This window comes from Molothrus ater, chromosome 5 (genome assembly GCF_012460135.2).
Source record: "Molothrus ater isolate BHLD 08-10-18 breed brown headed cowbird chromosome 5, BPBGC_Mater_1.1, whole genome shotgun sequence".
In the NCBI taxonomy this organism is placed as follows: domain Eukaryota; kingdom Metazoa; phylum Chordata; class Aves; order Passeriformes; family Icteridae; genus Molothrus; species Molothrus ater.
In genome coordinates, this window is record NC_050482.2 from 14,412,190 (window position 1) to 14,435,463 (window position 23,274).

The 23,274-nt window shown below is 40.4% G+C and overlaps 1 protein-coding gene across 1 annotated transcript in view; it reads left to right on the top strand.

Moving 5' to 3' along the window:
* PRKAR2B (protein kinase cAMP-dependent type II regulatory subunit beta) overlaps positions 1-23,274 on the top strand; it is a 77,156-nt gene that overhangs the window by 24,623 nt on the left and 29,259 nt on the right. Inside the window, exon 2 of the mRNA XM_036400846.2 lies at positions 5,620-5,655. Coding sequence (XP_036256739.1) covers positions 5,620-5,655 — 36 coding nt within the window. The remainder of the gene's footprint in view (positions 1-5,619; positions 5,656-23,274) is intronic.

Sequence of the window (23,274 nt, forward strand, 5' to 3'; positions counted from 1 at the left end):
TTGTCAGAGTCATTTCTTCAAACTGTCAGTGAGTTTGTCGTGCTTTCCTTGAGATTTTGTGAGGTCTTATCAGTGTGAAGGTGCATTAACATAACTGTATTGTCTTATGTTGGTCTCAGCCTCTGAAACAATCATTCTACCTGGATTAATCCTGAGCTAAAATGAAAGTTTCCTGTGATGGAGGGAGATTAGAAGGGCTCCAAATTACAGTTATTATCTCTGGTATCCCAGCCTATCACTGGGTAATGGGGAGTTAACTCTATTTCCTCCATTTGGGACATAAAAACATGAATCTGACTAAAGCATGTATTTTAGAGAGGCATTCATTTAGATTTGATTTGCCTTTGTTCTGATTAGGTCATTCTAATTATTATTTATTATTATTTATATCTAATCATTCTAATTATTATTTACTATTATTTATATCTAATTATTATTCTATATTATCTGTTGTGAAAGAAGACAAGTGAATATAAGTTAGCATAATATTGCAATAAGCATAATTCAAAATTTTCTCAAAGTTGAGACCTTTGAGAAATAGGTAAGCTTGGAACTGAAAAGGTGGAACATATACTGGCCATGATCCTCATCAGTTAAAATTTAGCCTGGGATTTTCAGATATATGATGAAAGGACCATAGGTAAATCAAGAATAACAGGAGAGTTAAATGGAATAAAATCAGAATAAATGGAATAAAATCAGTGTGTTGAGAGCAGGTTCTCAGCCTGTTGTCCAAATCTGGGCTAGGTTTGACCCACTGACCTAAGTGGTGTCCTTGAGAGCTTTATCACAGTTTTGCCCTCAATAGAATAGGAAAAAATGAATTATTTGGATATGACATTTGTTTCCTAAGCTCACCTGGGGCATTTGCACTTTCCACACAAGGAAGACACATTATGGTGTGGATGTTTCTCTTTGTCTGTCCATTAAGCTACATGAGCAGTATTCCTGCTTTATAAGTAAGGATGGGGTCTGGGGGGCTATGGGGTGCTAAATTGAATATTTTAAACATGTAATAGCTTAGTTTAATTTTTGAGGGGGTTTTTTATTTATTTGTTTTTCTTTTTTTTTTTTTTTTTAAGGGAGTTTAGTCCTTTGCCATATGAAGAAATTGCAGTGTCTAATTCAAAGTGAAGCTTGTGGAAAGTGTTCTAATTTTTACTGACACTGAAGATTAATCATTAATCCCCTGCCAGCCTTTGTCACTGTGAGCAGGCATTTTGGCTTTGTGTGTTTTTCTCTAGAAGAGCATCACCTTGAGCTGCTCTAAGTGTGGCAGGAGAGTGAGCAGTGTCCTGTTGGCCTCTGTCCCCCTGGCAGCTGCAGGGAGCGGGGTGTGCTCACCCTGGCTTGGGCGCTGCAGGGTTCCCACACCTGGGGATGTCTTTGCTGTGGTTTGCAGACCTGCAGGAAGCACCAGGTCACAGCTCTGGCTGTCAGAGAGTGCTCAGGCATGTCCTTATCAGCCCCTGATAGGCGCAGCCTCTTCTTGAATCCCAGGCTTAACAGTCCCTGACTTTTAGGAAGACTGCATATCTAAAGTCTGTGATGTCTTCAGCTTCTTATTCCAGGTGACATTAATGGCACAAGAATCTCTGGCAGTTTCTGAAGCAAAAACATTTAAATTGTGAGTTTGCAAAAAGAGCCAGCTCAGGCTATCAGAACAGGTTAACCATCTAGAGGATGCCCAGTTAGGATCCTTTCACAGCATTATCTTCTTAGGCTTGATTCTCTACAAACCACTCCACAGACTCCCATTTCCTCATCTGCTTACAAAGTTATGCTGCTCTTGATCATTTACCAATTATTTATATTTACTTGCTTGACCTGTAGTGCCAAAATACTTTAGAAGCTGTACTTCCATACAGTTCTCCGGGCAAGGATTTTCAAACATGAATTTCAGTTGCTAACAAGTGGCAGATTGTGGAATTCTCTCTTATGTAGTGCTAAGAATCAAACTACTGGAATATGTCTCATAGGTTTGTGCACTTTTGAATGGTAATTTAATCAAAACCTATCAGGATACAGACCTTTGTCATTTCTCTCTCATACATGCCCACCCCACACCCTGATAATTTTCCCCTGTGAAGTTTGTAATAGATTTTGGTTGAAACAAAGTAGAACATGAAGAGTCACAGTCATTGACACAGATTGGAGTGTCATCATGCTTGTAAACAAGATTATTCTCTGTGCACAGCTGTACATTATTTGTTGTGATGCAGCACTCTTTCTGATACTGTAAAAAATATTAAATGTCACTGGACATATTCTAAATTTATCTGTATGTCTGTATATGCCTTTTATTGGGAAAAATCCTGCCTTTTGCAAGGGTAAAATTTTGCAATCCATGAGTTTTGTTACTTCTGTATTTGCACAGGTTTGTGGCACTTGAGTTACTGAGTTGTTTTTCTAGCAAGTAGTTTGAATTGAATCATTTTGAACAACCAACCCTCAGCACAGTGTGACTCTAACCTTTAGGAATAAGTATATTTTTGCTGTGGAGTTACCTTCAGTAGCCACGTGGGCATTGCCTCATTCCCTTCCCACGTTTGCTCCTGCTGGAAAGCCAGAGCTGTGAGCTGCTGCCTGTGTCAGCACTGCTGCATCTGGCCGGGTATCTGGGATGGGGGGACCCTCCCACAAGGCTGCCTGGGTTTCACACTGTGGGGAGCAGCCCTTGGGCAGCCTGCAGAGCACAGAGCCAGCTGCTCTCTGCTGTGCCTGCTCTGAGAGTCCTGAGAACCTGTGTGTGCCCATGGCCGGGAGGAGAGAGGAGAGCAGAGTGTTGGGAAGCAGGGTGGAAATCACAATGCCTAAGCACCACTCCTAGGGGTGTGGAGCTCAGGGCTTGCTCCTGTGGATTTAGGTACAGTATTCCTGTGTCCTGTGAGGGGGATTTCAAAGCTGCCCTCGTAATTCAGCCTGGAGGCCAAGGCTGTCTCCTGGCATCCCTGTCTCTCTGGGTACCACTTCCACTTGAGCTGTGTGAATCAGGACAGTCATCTCAGTCCAAACCTAAGAGTCAGCCTAACTCAGATCTCAGGAAGGATGGTGGCTAAAAACAGATATCCAGGGAAGGTGGTAATCACAGGCAGAAGAAGTAGTGTTTCTTCCCTGGGAACTTCTCTGCTGTTCCTGATGCTGTGTGGCTCCAGGAGGAGCATTTAATATCCCTCATTGAATATTTCTGCCATTGATTTATCCATTTGTTTCTGAGACAAGACTTTCCTCTTCTGACATGTTTGAAAGATAATTTAGTGTTTGTTTTATGCCTCAAGAAAAATGCATCTTAGACTTTCTTTTGCCTACCTTACTATGCTTACCCTGCCAGACATGACTTGGTTGACCACTCATCTACTTTGTACTGAAAACACCTAAATTCCTGTGGGGCTGATTATTATCTGAGACTTTCTTGTATGCTAATGCTTCCACCTTTCTGGACAACAGAAGTATATTGTGATTTGCAACCAGAAAAATAGAGAGTAGTTCAACTTGCTCCATAACAAGGAACTGTGGGCTCTGTTTTTAAATCTCCCAGTAACACATTTGGATGACCTCCATGAAATCCCAGTCTGGGCAGGAAGGCTTTGTCTGGTTGCTGCTGAAACACTGATTATTCACATAAGCTCAAAAATAATTGCTGATCAAGGTTCTGACATTCTTGCTATTTTTTTTTCCCTAACAGTAAATAATTTGTAAAATCTGTTGCACAAAAAAGTAAGCTTCTTGTAGCCAAATAAAAGAGTGAATTTAGAATTATGTAGCCAAAATAGAACCTTTTTCTTTGATAATCCCAGTAATTTGTTTCAAATTATCTTAGTTTTGTGCTACATGTTCCTCTTTTTTTTTTTTTTTTTTTTTTGATGTGCTGAGGTAGCTGTCTAGAGGAGTTAAATCTTCATATCTACAGATTATATACAGAGCTGACAGCCAAACCCTCCCTGAGTTTGGGGAAAGCTTCTGAATGGGAGCAAAACATTATTTTATGGTTTCTTGTTAGAAATATGTCAGATTCCAATTTTTTTTTAATATGAACACATCTGCTGAGACCTGCTGCAAATTTACTTGCTTAAGGAAACAACTCAGCCATCTGATGGTGACAGTCATGACTGATGTCCTGAAATGAATTTGGCCCAGCACAGTAGTGACAAAATAAACAGTTCTGAGGAATCAAACAGCCCCCATATTACAAAACAGCAGTTGCATAAAATATGCTGTCTGTTTTGATAAAAACGTGTCTACATTTTTTATCTTTTCATTTAAAGAAAAATTGTTCAGGGGAATAAGAATTCACGTTTCAGAATAACTTTGCTGGTGATGTTACTCTTGTGCTCACCTATATATGTGTTTGGGGTTTGTAACAGCTTATTAACCAGAGGTTTCCTTCCTTGTGGCTAGCACTCCAAACCTCTGTAGTTGGGTTTCCCAGTGTATTTTTTTGCCACTTGGACCTGTCACTCCTGTATGCGCTTGTACAAACCATCTGTGACTGTGGTTCAGAAATTGTAGCTTTGCTCTGGCTTTTTGTCCCCAAAGGAATAAGAAGTCAGTTTGCATCTCAGGCTGTTCTCTTCTCTTTTCTCAGTAATTTTTTTCTCTTGGCTTAGGTGTTCACGACATGATGCATAACTCCCATGTAAAATTTAGTGGGTTAAAATAAAAAGGTTAATATTTTTCATTTTTCAGTTCTGTATAAATACGAAGAGCAGTTTTTAAGGTTGAATATTAATAAGCACTGTAAGGGCATACATTTTTAATGTGGCTGCTGCCCACATTTGAAATTAGGTCATTCAGATTTTCTTCTTGCTCTTTATTCCAGCAGTTAATACATCACATGAAAGTAGAGTTCAAGACCAGTGGTTTTTACTAATTAGAAGTCTGAAGGTTGTATTTGGAAGGCAAAACATAAAACTATTTATCTATTTTATCTCTAGTAACTCTTGGAGGAGCTGGTAAATTAGAAATGAAATAGAGGCAAAGCCATGTGTTTTAAGTCGTGTTTTGCAGTCTCTCCCAGTTGGAAACAAGACAGGAGTCTGATTACAAATGTTTGCAGCATGCAGTTGGAGATGTGCCAGGATGGCACTATGGAACATTTGCACTGGGGTTTTGGTGGGGGTTGGCATTGTTATTGACTTACCTAAGGAGTTTTAAAGGTTAGTCAAAGCAAAAGTTGATCTTTTAATGGGATTACCAATTAATCTTTTTCTCTATAGGAGTATCTTTAGTGCCTGATTTCCAATAGGTATATTTTGTAAAAATGAAGTAAATTTTTTTACATACCCTGCTTGCATTATTGTTTGCAAAATGCCGATTTCTGTGTGCTCCATAAATAATGGAGATGCAGATCTAAATGTTTCACATCCACTCATGAACAGCAGTAAGTAACAGTAACTCCTAGAAAGCTGAAAATGGTCTCGAAAGCTTTTTAGTTAGTATGTACCATCTTCTGCAAAGCTATTTAAAAGTTAAAGTGAATACGAATGGGTTCTTATAAAGATACAAAAATAATGCTTGTCTGGTGTTTGTAGTTGTCCCACTTGGAATGAAGTATAACATTGTTATGTTTGAAGCAAGTTAGAGTACTACAAAAATAATCAAAATGTTGTTTTCTTTCAGCTCCAGCGGTAAACCGATTCACCAGACGTGCATCAGGTAAGCTGAATGAAATTCCATTTATCTCCATAATGGCTGAAACACTATGCTGACAATGATTGTCCTGTAAAATGTAATATGAAATTTGTCAAAGTTCTTTAAAGATGTTGGACTTGGGCTAACCTCTAGTTTGTTACCTGCTTCACTAAAAAATGTAGCCAAGGTTTCAGGTCATGGAACTTGCATGAGCCCTTCTTGTTGCTGTGGAATTTATTAAAAACCTAAGCTTTTTTTTAAACCCCCCCCCCCCACTTAAAGAAAATAATTTCAGTTCTAGCAGATCTGAAGGCTGAAAGCAAGAATTGAATAATTGAATGTAATCTGAATGTAAGCAGCGTTACCTTGCTTACCCCAGAGACAGCCTGAAACTGCAATTTCGTGATCAGCTATGCATGAAGAAATGTTCAGCTGTGTTGGAAATCTCAGTGTTGTCCAGACCCAGGCTGGTTTGTGTGCATGCTGTGTTGTTGTGCTGTGCAGAGCTGGAAGCACCATTCCTGTGGTGGTGCTATGTGGTTGTGTTGGGTGTGCGCCTGCCTTGCCTGGTGCTGGTTTGTGCATTCTTCAAGATAACTTGGTTCTTGCTGGCTCAGAGGACTCCTTACTTTATTTCCATTACATGTCCTCAACATTATGTATCATTAAAAGTTAATATCCTTAGCCTTTCCTTATTGTTCTGCTGTGTCATGTCCTTCAGGCTTAATTTTTGAAGGCTTTTTTTCCCTGAATTGTGAGCCCCAGAATCTGGATCTTACTTGTTTGAAGTACTATGAATCTGAAAATGTGGCATAAAAGTCACCATGAAATGTAATGGGACTCATGGCTGATTCAAAAGAGTCCAGAGAGCAGGAGATGTGAGCTACTCCTAGTCTTTCAGTATGCCACATTCAGTATAAAATGCTCTTTGTTTTCAACTTCAGGTCATTTTAAATAAATGTATTTCATAATGCAGTAATTCTATCCAGACTTCTAGTTTTGATTGTTACAACCTTAGTCAGGTAGTCCCTTGTCAATGTAAAAATAGTAGTGAAAATCCTCGGGATTACTGAGAACTGCAGAGGAAAAAGGAGGTTTGCAGGATTGGTGCATAGCATATAATAGAATCACACAGTGGTTTGGGTTGGAAGGAACCTCAAAGATCACCCAGCTCCAACCCCCTGCCATGGGCAGGGACACCTTCCACCATCCCAGGTTCCTCAGAGCCCTGTCCAGCCTGGCCTTGGACACTTCCAGGGATGGGACATGCACAGCTGGTCTGGGCAACATGTGCCAGTGCTTGACCACCTTCACATAGGTAGCACAAAGCAAGAAAATGTAATTAATTCCAAATATTCTGATGCTTTAAGTTATGATAATGCTTCATGAGGTACTGTAGCTTGAAATGAAGGGAATGATTTGTTAACTGGTGCTCAGCAACAGTGAGCAGGGCTCTATGCAAATCACATTTCATGTTTTAAGGAGAGTTCTACTGTGACTGATTGATAGCTGACAGTAATGAATGCAGTCCTTCTAACAGATGTGTGATAAGCTTTTGCATTCAGAGAGTTTGATTGTTTGGAAAGCTAATACTTGGACACAAAAAGCCCCCGATCAGTTATTCTTAATGTTTATTTAATATTAAATTAACATTTATTTTTAAAAGGAAACTAAAAGCATGCTATAAGTCTGAAATTTTTGTGCAATTATTGGGGAAATAATTTCTGTGGGGAATTAATATTTCATGTATTTTGGTCTTGTTGTGAGAGATAGAACAGTTATCTTATTCAGAATAATGAGTCAGGTGGTATAGTAAATCAGATGTAAATCATGTGAATACATTTCAGACTAGAACAAGGAAATGCTGCAGTCCACCATGTGTACTATTTTATTAAGTTAGTGGTAGCTTTAATAGTTAAAATGACTATTTTTTCAAACAAGAAAGCCTGTGAAAAGGTGATGGTTCTTACTTTTCTTCTTAAATGATAAATGACTGTCCGAGAAGTACAGTACATTTAAGAAACTTGATTGTTAAAATATAAAATTAAAAACATAAACTATGCTGATAATATAAACATTTCACAGGGATGTTTGCAGTCCTGACCATGTTTTTAATTACCTTGTTTTTAATTGAACAGTTGTCTGTAGATTAAGGCAATCAAGACACCTTGCAAGGGGAAAAGCTAAATAGTAGCTGTTGGGTTTGGGGTTTTTTTTAATGCTTGGTGGCTTAACAGCCTTCTGTAGTCAAAGCTGATTCTCGTGTTTAGGAAATGCCATATGTATTATGTAGGCAGACCAAATGAAATGTAGGGTTTTTTTTCCTCAAATATGAGCTTCTCCTAATTTTAGGCTGTTTGGCTAAGAGCTATTTTAAAATTTGAAATGTGCAATATTGTAGATTCTTGACTGCTTTTGAAGATTTTCTTCTGGTGACTATTTCCCCAAGCTAGTGGTGAATATTAGGAGAGTTAGCTCTAGAATGTGGTTTCATGTTGCATGTGATTAATGATATTGCAGACTGATTCTGGGAGTGTGTGACTTCTGGGTGCCTTTTGTCATGCCTCTGCCCATAGGTTCTCTCTACTTCTCTTGCACAGATCTAGGAGTTGTGCTGCCTGAGGGTGGATTGATTTAAATAAAGCAGAAATACAGGAGGTTCTGGCGTGTTGATTTGCATTGGGTTTCCAACATTTCCTCCCAGAGAACAGTAATTCTCTACAATGGCTATTTTGATGTTGCTGTTACTCTTTGGGTAATGCCTAGTATTTTGCTTGGTTGCATAAGATATAGTTATTTTTCCTAACTGAGCTAGAAATTAGGCACCCAGAGCTTAATTGCTGAAGCACCTACTGAAAATAATACAGCCCAGCATTTATTATTTAACAGCTGTTCCTGTTAACATGCTGAGAATGTATTAATGAACTGTCATTGGTATGTAGAGGAAAAAAACAGAAATAAGCTAGAAATAAGCTAGGATAAATTAGCTGTTCTGGAATTCCAGTTCTTAAAATTTATTGAGCTCCCTAATTAGATATCTCTGAAGTGTGTTTATTCATATGTATGTGTATATATGCAATGTGGGCTCTGTACATAAAATACACTTATAGTGCTGGTGACAGCTACTCATGGGCTGGTTAATAATGCACTCCATTGTTCTAGGCTGTGCACAAAGAATAATAGATATCACACTCTTAACAAGAGGAGTTTAGTAAGAAGAGGAGATTAAAAATACTTTATAGAGCTAGAATGAACAATGAGACAGCTGCAAGTAGTTAATCCTTATTTTTATTTTCAAATCTGGTGGCACCAAGATGAAGAGAAAGGAAAACAACTGTTGAGGCGATCAAGAGACTTGGGTGTGGGAAAAAAGGGGAGCATGAAGGGCACCCCTTTGTCCTTCAGACAGGATGTGGGAGGCTCTGTGCAGCGTCATACAGGGGGAAATCTGGGAGCAAGTTTGCCAGAACAATTTATTCGTCTTTCTGTAAGTTGCCATTAGGAAGAAAGTGACAAAATGAGAGTTTTGGTCTGCAGTATCCTGAACCATTGTGTGGACTGGATTAGTCATGCCCAGAGTAGCATTTATATATATATATCACTGCTACTTTTCAATTTAATAATTCCTGCAGGAAGCATGACAATGTACTTAAGTAACATGGTGAATTTTACTGCGTTTAGACTACAGGAGTCCTTTTAGTGAAAGAATGGCTAATTGCTTTCTGAAATTATGGAAGAGCATAGGTGATATCAAATTAAATGGTTAAATATAAACTAGTATTTAGGAAGAGCAAATCGACATTTCTAGCCAAGAATAGAAAATGTCCCTAGGAACAATATTTCACTTGTGATTTTCAATCAACTCAACTATATTGAGTTTTTCTTAAAAAGATTGGCACCCACTTTCCTGTGGCATATTAAAAATTGTCAGAGAAAGGCAGCATACTGAAATGAAGTGCTGTTCCCTTTTATAGAGTAAGGCAGAAGCTAGGGTTGCACCAAAAATAATGGTGGGAATTAAATAACTGTAAAGTTCCCTTTGAAATGCTCAGATAGGATGCAGTGTTGTGGAAGCATATCAAGTGACAGAAGAAAAAAGAATGAAGAACTTTTTTGATAAACCAATAATTCCAGAAGAATTCTTCAAGAAGAATCACTGGTTCTGCTTTTTCTGAGTGATGAATATTCCCCAAACTTAATTCAAGTGATGTTGCATTCACCTTTGTTCATTACACTCGTGTAGTTAATCCCAAATTTGAAATGTCCAATATGTCACATTTCTGAGAGAAGCAAGGACACAGCTGACATACACTGGTATCTGGTACTAAAACTCAGTTAAGCACTAAGGCTGCCATTGTCATGGTGAGGAAAACCAGAAGAAAAAGTGCTGTCAGAATTTGAGACTGTATCTACACTGCATGAACAGAGCACAGTAAAGAAAACATATTGTGCCTTGTCAGGGTCCTTCTTACAATTACCATCACTGTAAGACTCAAATCCTTTGCTGAATAACAATAAGGGTGTGGTGCACTGAGCTGTAGGCATCTTAGAGCCACTGGATCAGGGAGAATGCTGTGCTTCAGTCTGCCCCTGGTCCTGCTTAAAGCACATATGTCATAGAATATCCTAAGTTGGCAGTAAATCACAACTCCTGTCCCAGCACAGGACACCCCAAGAGTCACCACATGTGGCCAAGAGCATTGTCCAAATGCTTTTTGAACTCCATCACGTCTGGTGCTGTGGTCATTTCCCTGGGGCACTTGTTCCAGTGCCCAACCACTCTCTGGGTGAAGAAAGTTTTCCTAATGTCCAACCTAAACCTCCCTGGCACAGCTCCATGCTGATCCTTTGGATCCTGTTAGTGGTCACCCGAATGAAGAGATCAGTAGCTGCCCCTCCCCTTCCCCTTGTTAGGAAGCTGTAGAGAGCTGTGAAGGCTCCCCTCAGTCTCCTCCAGGCTCAGTAAGTCAAGTGACCTCCTACAGTCCTTGGCTTTCTCCTTCAGACCTTCACCATCTTCATAGCCCCCCTTTGGAATAATAGCTTTAGATCTTTATTGTGTTGAGACACTCAAACCTGCCCCCAATACTCCAGAGGAGGCCACCCCAGTGCAGGGCAGAGCAGGACAATCCCCTCTCTTGCCCAGCTGCCAATGCTGTGCCTGATGCCCCCAGGACATGCTTGGCCCTCCAGGCTGGCAGGGCTCTGCTGAATCTGGCACTTGGGAATGAAGAACTGATCTCAGTGATCTGCCCCACAACACTTCTGGCTCTGTGGAAAGTTAGTGATGAAGGCTGTTTCCCATGCAATCCATAATTAATTGATCCAGCTTCCTTTCTTTAGTTCTTCTTGCATAGACTATTTGCTGTGCACTTCCTCTGCAAATGAGACAGTCACAGAAACTAGGGTTTAATTTGCTCTTGTTTCCTCTTATGCTTTCTGGAAATTTGAGGAAAGTTCCTGTAGAAAAGTGAAGTATTAACATAGGCCTAGTGATGCTTAAAGAACACGCACATTTGCCTCCACTGCTAACCACTGTTTTCATTCAGAATGTTTGATAAATAACATCATGATGTTCAAGTGGAGAGTGTTCGTTCCTGTCTTGTTGTTACCTTGAGATTTGTTGCTTTTGATGCAGATCTGAAGAAGAGCCTGTGTGCTTGCAAGCTTTTCTGTCTCCTTCCAGGTTCAGTTTTTTTGGCTGTTCTAGTGACAGATTCTGCCCATGAAACTTTTTCTTCTCTCAGTTGCATTGCATGTATACAAAAACTCTTCCATACTACAGTGTATAGTTGGACAGTAGTATTCTTGTTCAAAAGAAAACAAAATTTAGGCTATCTGCATTACTTCAGGAGGTTTTAAAGTGGTTCACATTCAACTTTCATTTGTTCTTCTTTTAAAACTCAAAAATTTGAAGCATAGATTCTAGTAGGTTGTATCAAAGTGTTTTAATGTATATACGATGAGCAGAGGTTGAATATGAATTTTTCAGAGGCCATTGATGAAGCTGAGTTACAGAAATAGGCAAACTGTTGCAAATCAATGTGATGCCAGGTTTTAGATACAGCTGTGTTTAAGCTGTTTTTGTCATAACTCTTGAGGCTTAATAAAAAAAGAAAGATTTTGTAGATGCATACTATAGGGCAAAGTTTGAGGTGATGGAGGAAGGAAGGAGAAAAGGCAAGGAAAGGGGGAAGAGAGAGATGTTGGGAATAAGTAGATAAGCCTTGTGCTCTGTGATAGGTTGCTATAGAGAGGACTCTCAATATTTGTCCCAAGGAGGTGGCAGGGAATGAAGGAAGTAAACAAATAACGATTGGCCTAATTTTTACACACACAAATATTTACACTGTCTTGAGGAAAACTCTTAGACTAAATACTTAGTAAAGCAATGGACTAAACTGCACAGGAATATTGTGTTATCTCAGAAGTTTTAAAGAAAGGTAACACCTTTTCTTGAAGAAATAGAGGTGTTAATTCATACTGCAGCACTGCATAGATGATTTAGGTAGATGGTTTAGATGATTTATTGAAGTTTCATCTGTATTTCCGTGTTTGTTTAGATGTCTTTGCAACCACATATTTCTTGACTGCATTTATAAACTGATAAAATGTGCAGAGTAATCATTTTTAAATTGTACAAGTTGGTAAAGCTAGATAGCAACTGTTTCTTTGGAAAATAGGGGAGTTGTGTTTTGAGTTCACAAATTACTGTGTATCCCTCTTTATGGGAAATTGTAGTTTTTCCTGCTCTCTTAGTATAACCTTTGAAAAGCATTATGAGCATGGTTTTGTATCAATAAAATTAATCATTGCAGTTTTTTCAGCTATTTGGGCTGGTCTTGTTTCAGACATATGAAACATAAACCACAGATTGGTGTTGAAATATGAATCAAGTTTGTCTTTAGGGACTGTTGCCCAGCCTGCTTGAGGAAGAGCTCAGACAACCTAGCAGGGTATCAGTTTGTCAGATTGATTGACCAATACCTTTAATCTCATTTTTGTATGTAACTGGTACATAAGATGGGTATGGGAAAGTGTGTTTGTACGTCAGCCCTACCTGCATCCAGCAGCGTGGCCTCATCCGTTGCACTGTTTGGGAGTGGTCCTGTTTGGGACTGTGCTGAGGACTGGGCTGGAGCCTGGTCGGGGTGAGTGAGTGTGGGGGGGGCAGCAGTGTGGTGGTGGTTCTGTTCTGAGCTGGAGGGAGCGCTTGGATAATGCCAGTTCCAAGCCAGAGGGAGTGCTTGGATAATGCTGGTTCTGAGCCGGAGGGAGTGCTTGGATAATGCCGGTTCCAAGCTGAAAGGAGCAGTTGGATAATGCCGGTTCTGAGCTGGAGGCAATGGTCGGGTAATGCCAGTTCCAACCTGGAGGGAGTGGCTGGATAATGGCGGTTCCGAGCTGGAGGCAATGGTTGGATAATGCTGGTTCTGAGACAAAGGCAATGGTCGGATAACGCCGGTTCTGAGCAGCAGGCAGTAGTTGGATAACGCCGGTTCTGAGCCAGAGGGAGTGGTTGGATAACACCGGTTCTGAGCAGGAGGGAGTGGTTGGATAATGCTGGTTCTAAGCTGGAGGCAGTGGTTGAATAACGCCGGTTCTGAGCCAGAGGGAGTGGTTGGATAACGCCGGTTCTGAGCCAGAGGGAGTGGTTGGATAATGCTGGTTCTAAGCTGGAGGCAGTGGTTGGATAATGCCGGTTCTAAGCTGGAGGCAGTGGTTGGATAACGCCGGTTCTGAGCAGGAGGCAATGGTTGGATAACGCCGGTTCTGAGCAGGAGGCAATGGTTGGATAACGCCGGTTCTGAGCAGGAGGCAATGGTTGGATAACGCCGGTTCTGAGCCGGAGGCAATGGTTGGATAACGCTGGTTCTGAGCAGGAGGCAATGGTTGGATAACGCTGGTTCTGAGCAGGAGGCAATGGTTGGATAACGCCGGTTCTGAGCCGGAGGCAATGGTTGGATAACGCCGGTTCTGAGCCGGAGGCAATGGTTGGATAACGCTGGTTCTGAGCAGGAGGCAATGGTTGGATAACGCTGGTTCTGAGCAGGAGGCAATGGTTGGATAACGCCGGTTCTGAGCAGGAGGCAATGGTTGGATAACGCCGGTTCTGAGCCGGAGGCAATGGTTGGATAACGCTGGTTCTGAGCAGGAGGCAATGGTTGGATAACGCTGGTTCTGAGCAGGAGGCAATGGTTGGATAACGCCGGTTCTGAGCCAGAGGGAGTGGCTGGATAATGCCGGTTCTGAGCAGGAGGCAATGGTTGGATAACGCCGGTTCTAAGCTGGAGGCAATGGTTGGATAACGCCGGTTCTGAGCCAGAGGGAGTGGTTGGATAACGCCGGTTCTGAGCCGGAGGCAATGGTTGGATAACGCCGGTTCTGAGCCAGAGGGAGTGGTTGGATAACGCCGGTTCTGAGCAGGAGGCAATGGTTGGATAACGCTGGTTCTGAGCCAGAGGGAGTGGTTGGATAACGCCGGTTCTGAGCTGGAGGCAATGGTTGGATAACACCAGTTCTGAACCGGAGGGAGTGGTTGCATAATGCCAGTTCTGAGACAGAGGCAATGGTCAGGGCAACTGCAGTAAAGTTGAGCTTCATGCTGAGCACTTTATACATGTGATTCACTCCCTCTTTTTTGCACACTTTTGTTATTAATATTAATATTGTTGCTGTTACTGTTCTTTCCTTATCTTTTTTCTGTTTCCAGTAAATTGCTCTAATCCCAACCCATGATCTTTACCTTTTTTTGCCTCCAGTTGTCCTCTCCAGCCCAGGGAAGAGAAATGAGTGACTGGCACATTGCTTTGGAGAGTCTCAGTGGGAGCACAAAATTCTTATACCTCAACAGTCATACTTTGTTTTCTGTTTTAACCTGAGTTTGCATTCATTATTGATAATCTCAGAGATCCAAATAACACACAATCAGAGAAGTTAATAATCTTCCAATGCTTTTACCAGGATGCTCAAAACTCATGATTTTGAAACAAATACAATAATGGAGGTTTTTTTGGAATGAGAATGTATCCATGTTGCTGAAAGAAAGAGGAAGGATTTTAAAATAAATTTAGAGCAGGTGTATATTGATAGTCATTATTTAATAGTTCTGATCTTTTTTATCTAAAATATTTCAGTATCTGTATCTGTGATGATCTCCTCTTTAGTTGCTGTGCTATATTGTTCTTCCATACTTGTGTTAGGTTAGGGAGGTAGGCTCCCTCCACTGTAACTGATAGAGCATGAATCTGTACGCTGTTGTATCTGCTTACCAGTTTTCCAAAACAATTCCATTCCATCTGTGACTTCATGTGGTTTGACCTTCATGCTATAGAAGATTTATTCTGAAGGATAAAAGATGAGTAAGACAAGGCATGTTTTACATAGCAAGTTGTTCAAAATGGAATTACAGTATTTGTTGTATTAATGTGAATGCATCCTTAAGGGGCTATGGTGAATAATTCCTTTTCTTGTTCTAATAACAATTTTGTGTGAAAGTGAAAAAGATTGATTTGTGGTGTCTTCACAATTATTGTGAAGAATTATAATGAGCATGCCAGAATGAAAAATTGCTGCAATTTTTTCTTTGCTACAATGCCACAATTCATTCATGAGGAAAATTGTATATATTTATTACATAGAATAGGAAAGAGAATTCATTGAGAAAATAAAGAAAAACGAACTTGCCAGAGGAAATATTAAATGGAAATGTTAAAGCCTTGTTTAGTTTTCTTGTTAAACCTGAGATTGCATGGAAACACTAACTCTTTCCTCTCTAGATACACAAGAAAATAATGAAAATTTGGAGATTCACTTTCAAATAACCAGTCACAGAGGAGGAACCCCCATCAGCCTAAACTCAAAGCTTCAGTCAGTCTTTGAAACCATCTTTCACTCTGAACATCATCTACACACTGCAACAAAATTGGGAGCTTATATCCTTAACATTGTTTTGCATGCAGTCTAGTAAGTGATGAGTGCATCTTTAAGGCACAAATTCAACGCCTACTTGTCAGCCTTTTCTCTCCTGCTATCACAGTCTGAGTTTTGGAAATACAGCTTCTGATTGAAGCAGTACTTTAGCAAAACTGTGCTCTCTGAGCTGGGGACTTGGAACACTGAAAGGGAGAAGTCCTAAATAATAATTCCTTTCAAGTTTCTTATATCCTTGCCTGTGAGCAAGAGGGAGAGACTTTTTTTTTTTTGGTAGCATTGATCTGGGACTACTTTCACCCCTATTCTCTTTGGTCCAGAGCTGAGTACATTTACTCTTTTGTTAATTTTTTTTGTCTATCCCATCACAGCAATATATTACATATAGCAATATATCATCATAGTAATATACTAATATCAAGGATAGTTTTGTAGGACACAATTTAATTTTTTAAGGCATTTTCCTTACTGAGAAGATAAGCACTAATCTTATTCTTTATTTTAAAAAACTGCCTCATTTATGCTGTCCATTTGGGAATAAGTTCCTGGGGAATGCCAGCCATCACGACTTCGAGATTTAGGCTCAAATAGAAGAGTCAAAAAAAGCAGCCAACAGCAGACAAAAATGTGTGTGTATGTATTTATAAAGATCATTGCAGAAATGTCTCCCTATATAATGCTTACCTACTGTTCTGTAGGATATTTAGGCATATCATAGAATCAATCATATTTTCTCATGGTTAGTGCGAAGGAATGTTTCAAATGCGAAATAGCTAAGAAGGAAAAGGAGAAATACTTACGCCTACTGTGTGGCATAATTACACTGAAAAAGATGAGATCCTAATCTAAAAGATCTTCTTCAGGTGTGCTCCTGAGATCAGTTTGTTCGTGAGTATTACAGCAGAGAATCTAAATTGTCATTGTGGTTCAGTAGTGCCCGATGACATGAATATGTGATTGCATGTAGGTGAAGATTGTACATTTTGTTAATTGAATTTCTTAGCTATGCAAGTCAAACCATGTAAGAAGAACAAGTATGGAGTGCCCCATAGCTCATCCTCATATGTATGGGGCTTGTTAGACCTGCACAGTTTCCTTCTTTAATATGCCATCCAGGAAATTGGTCTGTTGCAAGAATGAGGAAGGAAAGAGGTACAGTTCTTGTGGGTCATTTCAAGAAACACAGTCCACGTGCAAAAATTACTAAAATACTGTTGGAGAGCTGCGGTCACGCAGCTGCCACAGAAGCAAAGCAGAGGCAGGAGCAACACAGTGTGACAATAGCTGATACACTGGGTTAGCAAGGGCCTGGAAGAGAGGAGTAGGAAGCCTGTGCTTGATGCAGTCAAAAAGAACAATTAAGTGGGATTTAGAGCCTTTGTGGTACGCCTACCACCAAGTGCCCAGCAGCAGAGCTTGTTGGGTGTGACATCCTCACTGCCTGCACTGTGCACATTCCCATCTCTGCAGAAAACCTGCCCTGAAAGGGAAGGAAGATTAAGACATGTGATGATACAAAAGCTGTGCTGCATAAAGGAGACAAAGACTGCCTGCTATTAGAGGCTGCTTTGCTGCAGTCTGACACAGATGTTAGCTATGTATATCTCCATGCTAGCGCTCTGTACCTGCTGATGTGATCTGCAGCTCATGGTATCCTCTCACCCGACTCCGCAGCCAGTTGCTTAAAACCTTCTGCACAGAACTTGACTGGGGAATGGTCAAGAAACTGTAGATTTAAAGTTCAAAGCAACAGGGATAATTTAATTCCTGTAGATGCTCTGGCCCCCACAACAATGGAATATTACTGTCACCTAACATAGAACAAAAAGCTGTCCTGAGAAATTTATATATAAAGCACTTAATTGAATGGCACACAACCTTATGGTTTATGTTTTCCAGCTTTTTAAATTAGGTAAATCTAGCAAAATATAGTGTGTAACTCTTGGTGTAGAGAGATGCTTTTAGTGGAACATGATGTTCATGATTTTGTTAAAAACAGTATTAATTTGGAAAAAATATGACAGTAGATGCAACCCACTAAGTAATGGTATCTGCTATACTTGCCTAAAAGCCATAAGCCATTTTGTCACATACTGTCATTAATTTATGTATTCTGACTTTCTAAGTAGAGTTTCTTACATGTTTTCTTTCTGATTAGACCTTGTGAAGACCAAGTCCCAGGGGTGCCAACTGGCTTTCTCTCTCAGTTGTTGTGGTGATGATTTCCCAAATGATTTTTTAATATTTTTTTTTTTATTTTGGTGATCAAGTTGGGGGGGGGGAAACAATTGAAATTGTGATATAGTGCACTGACACTTGTTTGAAATACTTGGTTTGAATTGCAAATTTTTCAAGAGTGTGCTGACTTTTCACTCAAAAAAAAAGTAACATTTATCAAGGTACAGAATGTTGTTATTCCATTAAAAAACTCTTTTCTCCTGTACTTGGCACTGGCAAGGACACACTAGTGTTCAGTTTTGGGCCCCTCACTACAACAAAGACATGGAGGTGCTGGAGGGAGTCCAGAGAAGGGCAACCCAGCTGGGGAAGGGTCTGGAGCACAAGCCCTGCAAGAAGCAGCTGAGGGAGCTGGGGGTGTTCAACCTGGAGAAAAGGGAGCTCAGGGGAGACCTTACTGGTTCTACAACTGCCTGAAAGGAGGCTGTGGCCAGGTGTGGGTCAGTGTATTCTCCCAGGTAACAAATGATGAGGAGAAATGACCTTCAGTTGCACCAGGGGAGTTATAATTGGATATTGGGAAAAATGGATTCACCTAAAGAGTGGCGAAGCATTGGAAGAGGCTGCCCAGGGAAGTGATGGAGTTCCTGTAAGTGTTCAAAGAATGAATTGATGTAGGACACTGATATGTTTAGTTGGTATGGTGGTATTAGGTCAAAGGTTGGACTTGATGATCCTGGAGGTGTTATAAATGATCAAATTGGAAACCAAATTTATAAGAAAACTTAGCAATGATTTATCAGATCGTTAAGAAAATAGAATTTCGAGATAAAAAACCCACCACAGCCAAGGCAGCGTCAACCCCGGGTGCAGGCACTGGGTGAACCTGAATCCGACCGACAAAGTGCCAGCGTCTCCCCAGTGGTTCACCCCGACTGCTTCATGCAGCTAGCTTATATACAGTTTATTCTGCCTGAGGCAGGGATGACCAAATGTTCCTTGGTGTCCCTTCACATGTAGAACTGGGGCCATACATGTGCAGGAATAGACAAAGGTAAGCCCAGGTGTCTGGATGGTTGTCTGAACACTTCAGCAGAGCCTGCATTCACATGTAGCAGAGTGGTGCCCATGCTTGAGTATGGTAGATACAATCTTCCCAGGTGCAGGTCCTCCTGAGTGGCTTAGACATTCCAGGGAAGTCAGCAATCATGGTCTGGGAAGTTTTCATTCATACATTAATAGACTTGATATTATTTTAACGGTTTCTGGGAATTACTTGAATAAAAATAAGACTCTGCTCCCAGCCAGGGTGGTCAAAGACATAGCTTGGATTCTACAACATTTTATACATATATAGCATGAATTATCTCTACCATATACTACAGAGGTCTTTTCCAACCTTAATGATTCTATGATTCTTTAGGTAACTGGACTTATATAATTTTGATTACTGAGAAGTGCCAGTAATACCCATAATTCTGGCATATCCGTATATTTCTGGCAAATAATTCTTAGGATGTACTACTTTGTGGTTCACCTCTGACCATAATGTCATTCTTATTTGGAGTTGGAGGAAGTCTTTTCAATATTTGTGACATTTTCAAAGCTGAAGGAAAATCAGTTTCAATGCTGGGTGACTTTTAGTTTAAGAACTGTGCATGTGATGAAATGGCTTTAAAATTTATCATTAAAAGATTTGCATTAAGGTTGAATGATTAAGTAGAAAAAAACCTTCTACGCCAAAAGTTATAATTGACTGATCATAAGTTGCCTTTTCTATAATGAATTTTTAGACCTTTGTATTCCAGACTAGGCCTTATTTTTTACAAGCACTAAATATGTCCCATCAATTTGAATGAGAAAGGAGGTGCTCAGCTGGGTGGAGGCTGAGGTGGCAAGTGGTTGTATTGTGCAAGAGAGGAAGCAAATTTCAGGGGCATTTCTATTCATTTCACACTTCTCATGCAGGGCTCTTTAATCAAAACACACGACAGAGGGATCATTTGCAAAGGCATTATTTATATGAGCAATTGGAATTGTCTCTATTTATAGACTGGTTGCAATCACACCCAACCACTGGGTTTCTTAGTGCATTTGTCATACAAGTGGTGCCAGCAGGAGCTCTGTGTTTACTTCTCAGTCTGCCATTTTTAACAAATACTTCTTTTTGTGAAACTTCTCTGTTTTTCTTCCTGCTGTTGGTTTCATGACTGCAAAGCTAAAACTACCACTGTCCTTCCTTCCTGAGGGTAAAACCAGCACACTTTAATGACTGGGCTGTGAAATTGCACAGTGGTGCAGGTGGGCACAGTGTAAGTAAGTGACTTAATGGAAAGCAATAATGTAACCCTGGGCTGGCTGCATTAATGGGAGCAATTTGTTACCAGCCAACAGGGATGTGCACGTGCACCTTCTCTAACACCAAATGTTTAGCATCATAACTTTTGGAGGGTTTTAGCTGACGTTTTTATTTTGTGTTCTGCACTAAATGAACCTGGAGTGGCAGGGCTTCATGTTGTCCTCTTGTTTTTGGGAGGATTGTGTCCAATGAAGAGCTATTCTGTTTTTCAGTTGAGTCATTGATCCTTTAGTTGGCAGACACAGACATGTATTGGGAACTGTCTGTTGTGTCTCTTTACCTTCCAACAGAGATTCTGGGGGGGACAGATGCACCAGCATGAGGGAGCAAAGTCTTTATCTCTGGTATATCTGCCCTTCTCTATGTCCCACAGGCTAGCCATGCTCTCTCTCTGTACTGTGCTTTTATGTGGTGTCTCTAATTCTTTTAGAGTCACAGAATCATTACCAGGCTTCACCCTTACGGGTATATTATGTTAAAAACACTTAACTTCATGAGGGCTTAAAAATATGCTGGGGCCCTTCTGCTGTACCCACTGAAACCTGTTGCAATATTTATACATTTTAATAACTGATTAAAAAAAAAATTTAGTTTTCAAAGGTAAGTATATTTTGCTGAGAAGTTATGAATGGGTTTATATGATGAGGAAGATCTTAAAATTTCATCAACAGTTCACTGAATTTTTTTATCTTCCCTCTTACACTGAGCCTTTTCTTAGGTTTTCAGTGGTGACAGCATAATAAGAAACACCTTATTTTTAACTGTTCTTGAGAAAGAATAAAAGAAAATATGGCAAGCCTGTTTCTTACTAGGTGTGTTACAGTAGGAATTCATGCCTATTTTAGATAGTTTTGTTATCATCAATAAATTATTGTGTTTTTCTCTGGGCAGTACTCTATGTGACTATTGACAGTGTCTCTGTACATCCTCCTCCTTACTACAGATCACACATTATTTTCCCCTGGCAGTACCTGCAGGGACTCTATACCTGACTCTCCCTCGTCCTTGGAGGGAGGAGTGGGTTACAGCACAAGCTGTAACAAGTTCAGAGAGGTGTCAGATCCTGCAGCCACTCTGCAGAGTGAACCACTTTCTGCTTAGGCAGATTTTCTTCTGCATGATGGATCCTGTTCTTTTTGTTTAAAGCAGAAATGTCTTTATAATTTATGTCCATTGCTGTGAGACTTGAGAAGTTTAAAATCCATCTTTGATCCATATGAGAACTATTGCTTAGAAAGTGATGCATTCCTGCTGAATGCTAGAAAGTGATGCATTCCTGCTGAATGCTCTATTCCCTGTTCTCTTAAATTCAGCAAGGTGTGGCATCAAGTGCCCGTGTGTCACAGGAGTGGAGCAGAGAAAGCCACCAAGGCTCACCTGGTTCAGGTGTCTGAGTTTCAGTGACCCTCTTGGTCACTGCTAGGGGCAAGCACCATCTGTGCATCTCTGAGACAAAACTGATTGGGATGTGGTTCCTAAGGTGACTCCTCAAGAGTATTTTTCCACACTTGTCATGATTAAGACGAGACCAGTGGAGCCCATGGAGCTCCAAGTCTGGTAATATGGATGAAACTTCTGTGTTGATGCTTTGTAGCACTGGCTTTCCAAATCTACACCCAGATATTAAGCATGAAGATATTAAGCAGCTTTCATTGTTGGGCCCCTTTCTACTCCAGGTGCTGGAGTGAGTCCAGAGAAGGGCAACGGAGCTGGGGAAGGGTCTGGAGCACAAGTCCTGGGAGGGAGGAGCTGAGTGAGCTGGGTGTGTCCAGCCTGGAGAAAAGGGGGCTCAGGGGAGACCTTATCACTCTCACAACTGCCTGAAGGAGGCTGTAGCCAGGAAGGGATCAGCCTCTTCTCCCAGGCAGCTAGCCACAATAAAAGAGGATGTAGCCTCAGGCTGTGCCAGTGGACCCAGTTTTGTTTGGATATCCGGAGGGATTTCTTCACAGAATGGGTTATGAAACACTGGAATGGGCTGCTCAGGGAGCTGGTGGAGTCACCATCCCTGGAGGTGTTCAAGAAAAGAGGGAACATGGAACTTGGTGCCATGGTCTAGTTGACAAGGTGGTGACCAGTCAGAGGCTGGACTTGATGATCTCAGAGGTCTTTTCCAATCTAACTATTTCTGTGAAAATAGTTTCAAATGCGCTACATAGAAGAAGAAATTTTTTAACCATAAAGCAGTAATGAACTCTGGTCCCTCTAATACTGGGGGCATTGGGATACAAACACCAATAGCATGCTCAGAGCTACAATCAATAGCATTTTTTTCTTTTATGCATCTGGCTCTTAGCAGTTCCTGGAGCTTTTTACCATATTTTGAGGATCATTCTTCTGTATATCCCATTATTATCCAGACTTTTAAGTTTCTTCATATTATTGATTTCTCTTTGTACATGTCTAAGATGGAAAATATTCACCAGACTTGAATCATCTATACACTGGCCTGTGTGTACTGTGCAACTTTGAGAGCTTCAGCTAGTTGTAAATAGCTTTGCTTTATAGGTTGGCCCACTGAAAGGCCCCTGAGAGTATAAAAAAACCCACACTGATTTATAAGTGTTTACACTAAGTATAGTACCTTCAAATTCATTTGTCACAGTATTCTAAGCGTGGCACTGCTTATTTTCAACACTTGTAGCTTTCAATTTTTATTGCTTTTTATTGTTCTCTATTTCTTTATAATTAGAATAGCTTTATTTAGCATACCAGCAGTGGGTACCTCAACAGCCTGATTCATTCAACTCAGTGTGGTTCATTCAGCCAGAATATTTTTGCTGTCTCCTAGTTGTGCTGTTATCTTGGTAACTTTTACACTGAATGATTATTTAGTCATTAAACCTGAAATTTCTAGAAGTCTGGAGGGAACTGTATACAAATTAAATCAAGAAGTTCTTTAGTACTGCTGCTTACAGATGGGATGTTTATAAAGAACACAATCTCCTTGGGGTTCCTTCATCTTTCTCTATGGCCTTCATTATTCCCTTTAAGTTTGATCTCTAAAAGAACATTCTGTTACAAATAATTGTTTTGGCCAAAGAAGCTAGATGCCACTCTGTCTTACAGTAAGGGTTCATTTATTCTTTGATCATTAACAGAGTTTTTGCTGAAAAGCAGCTGTAGGTAACTCGTTTCCTGGGAGAAAAGAGCTATGAGCCTGAATTCCAGCA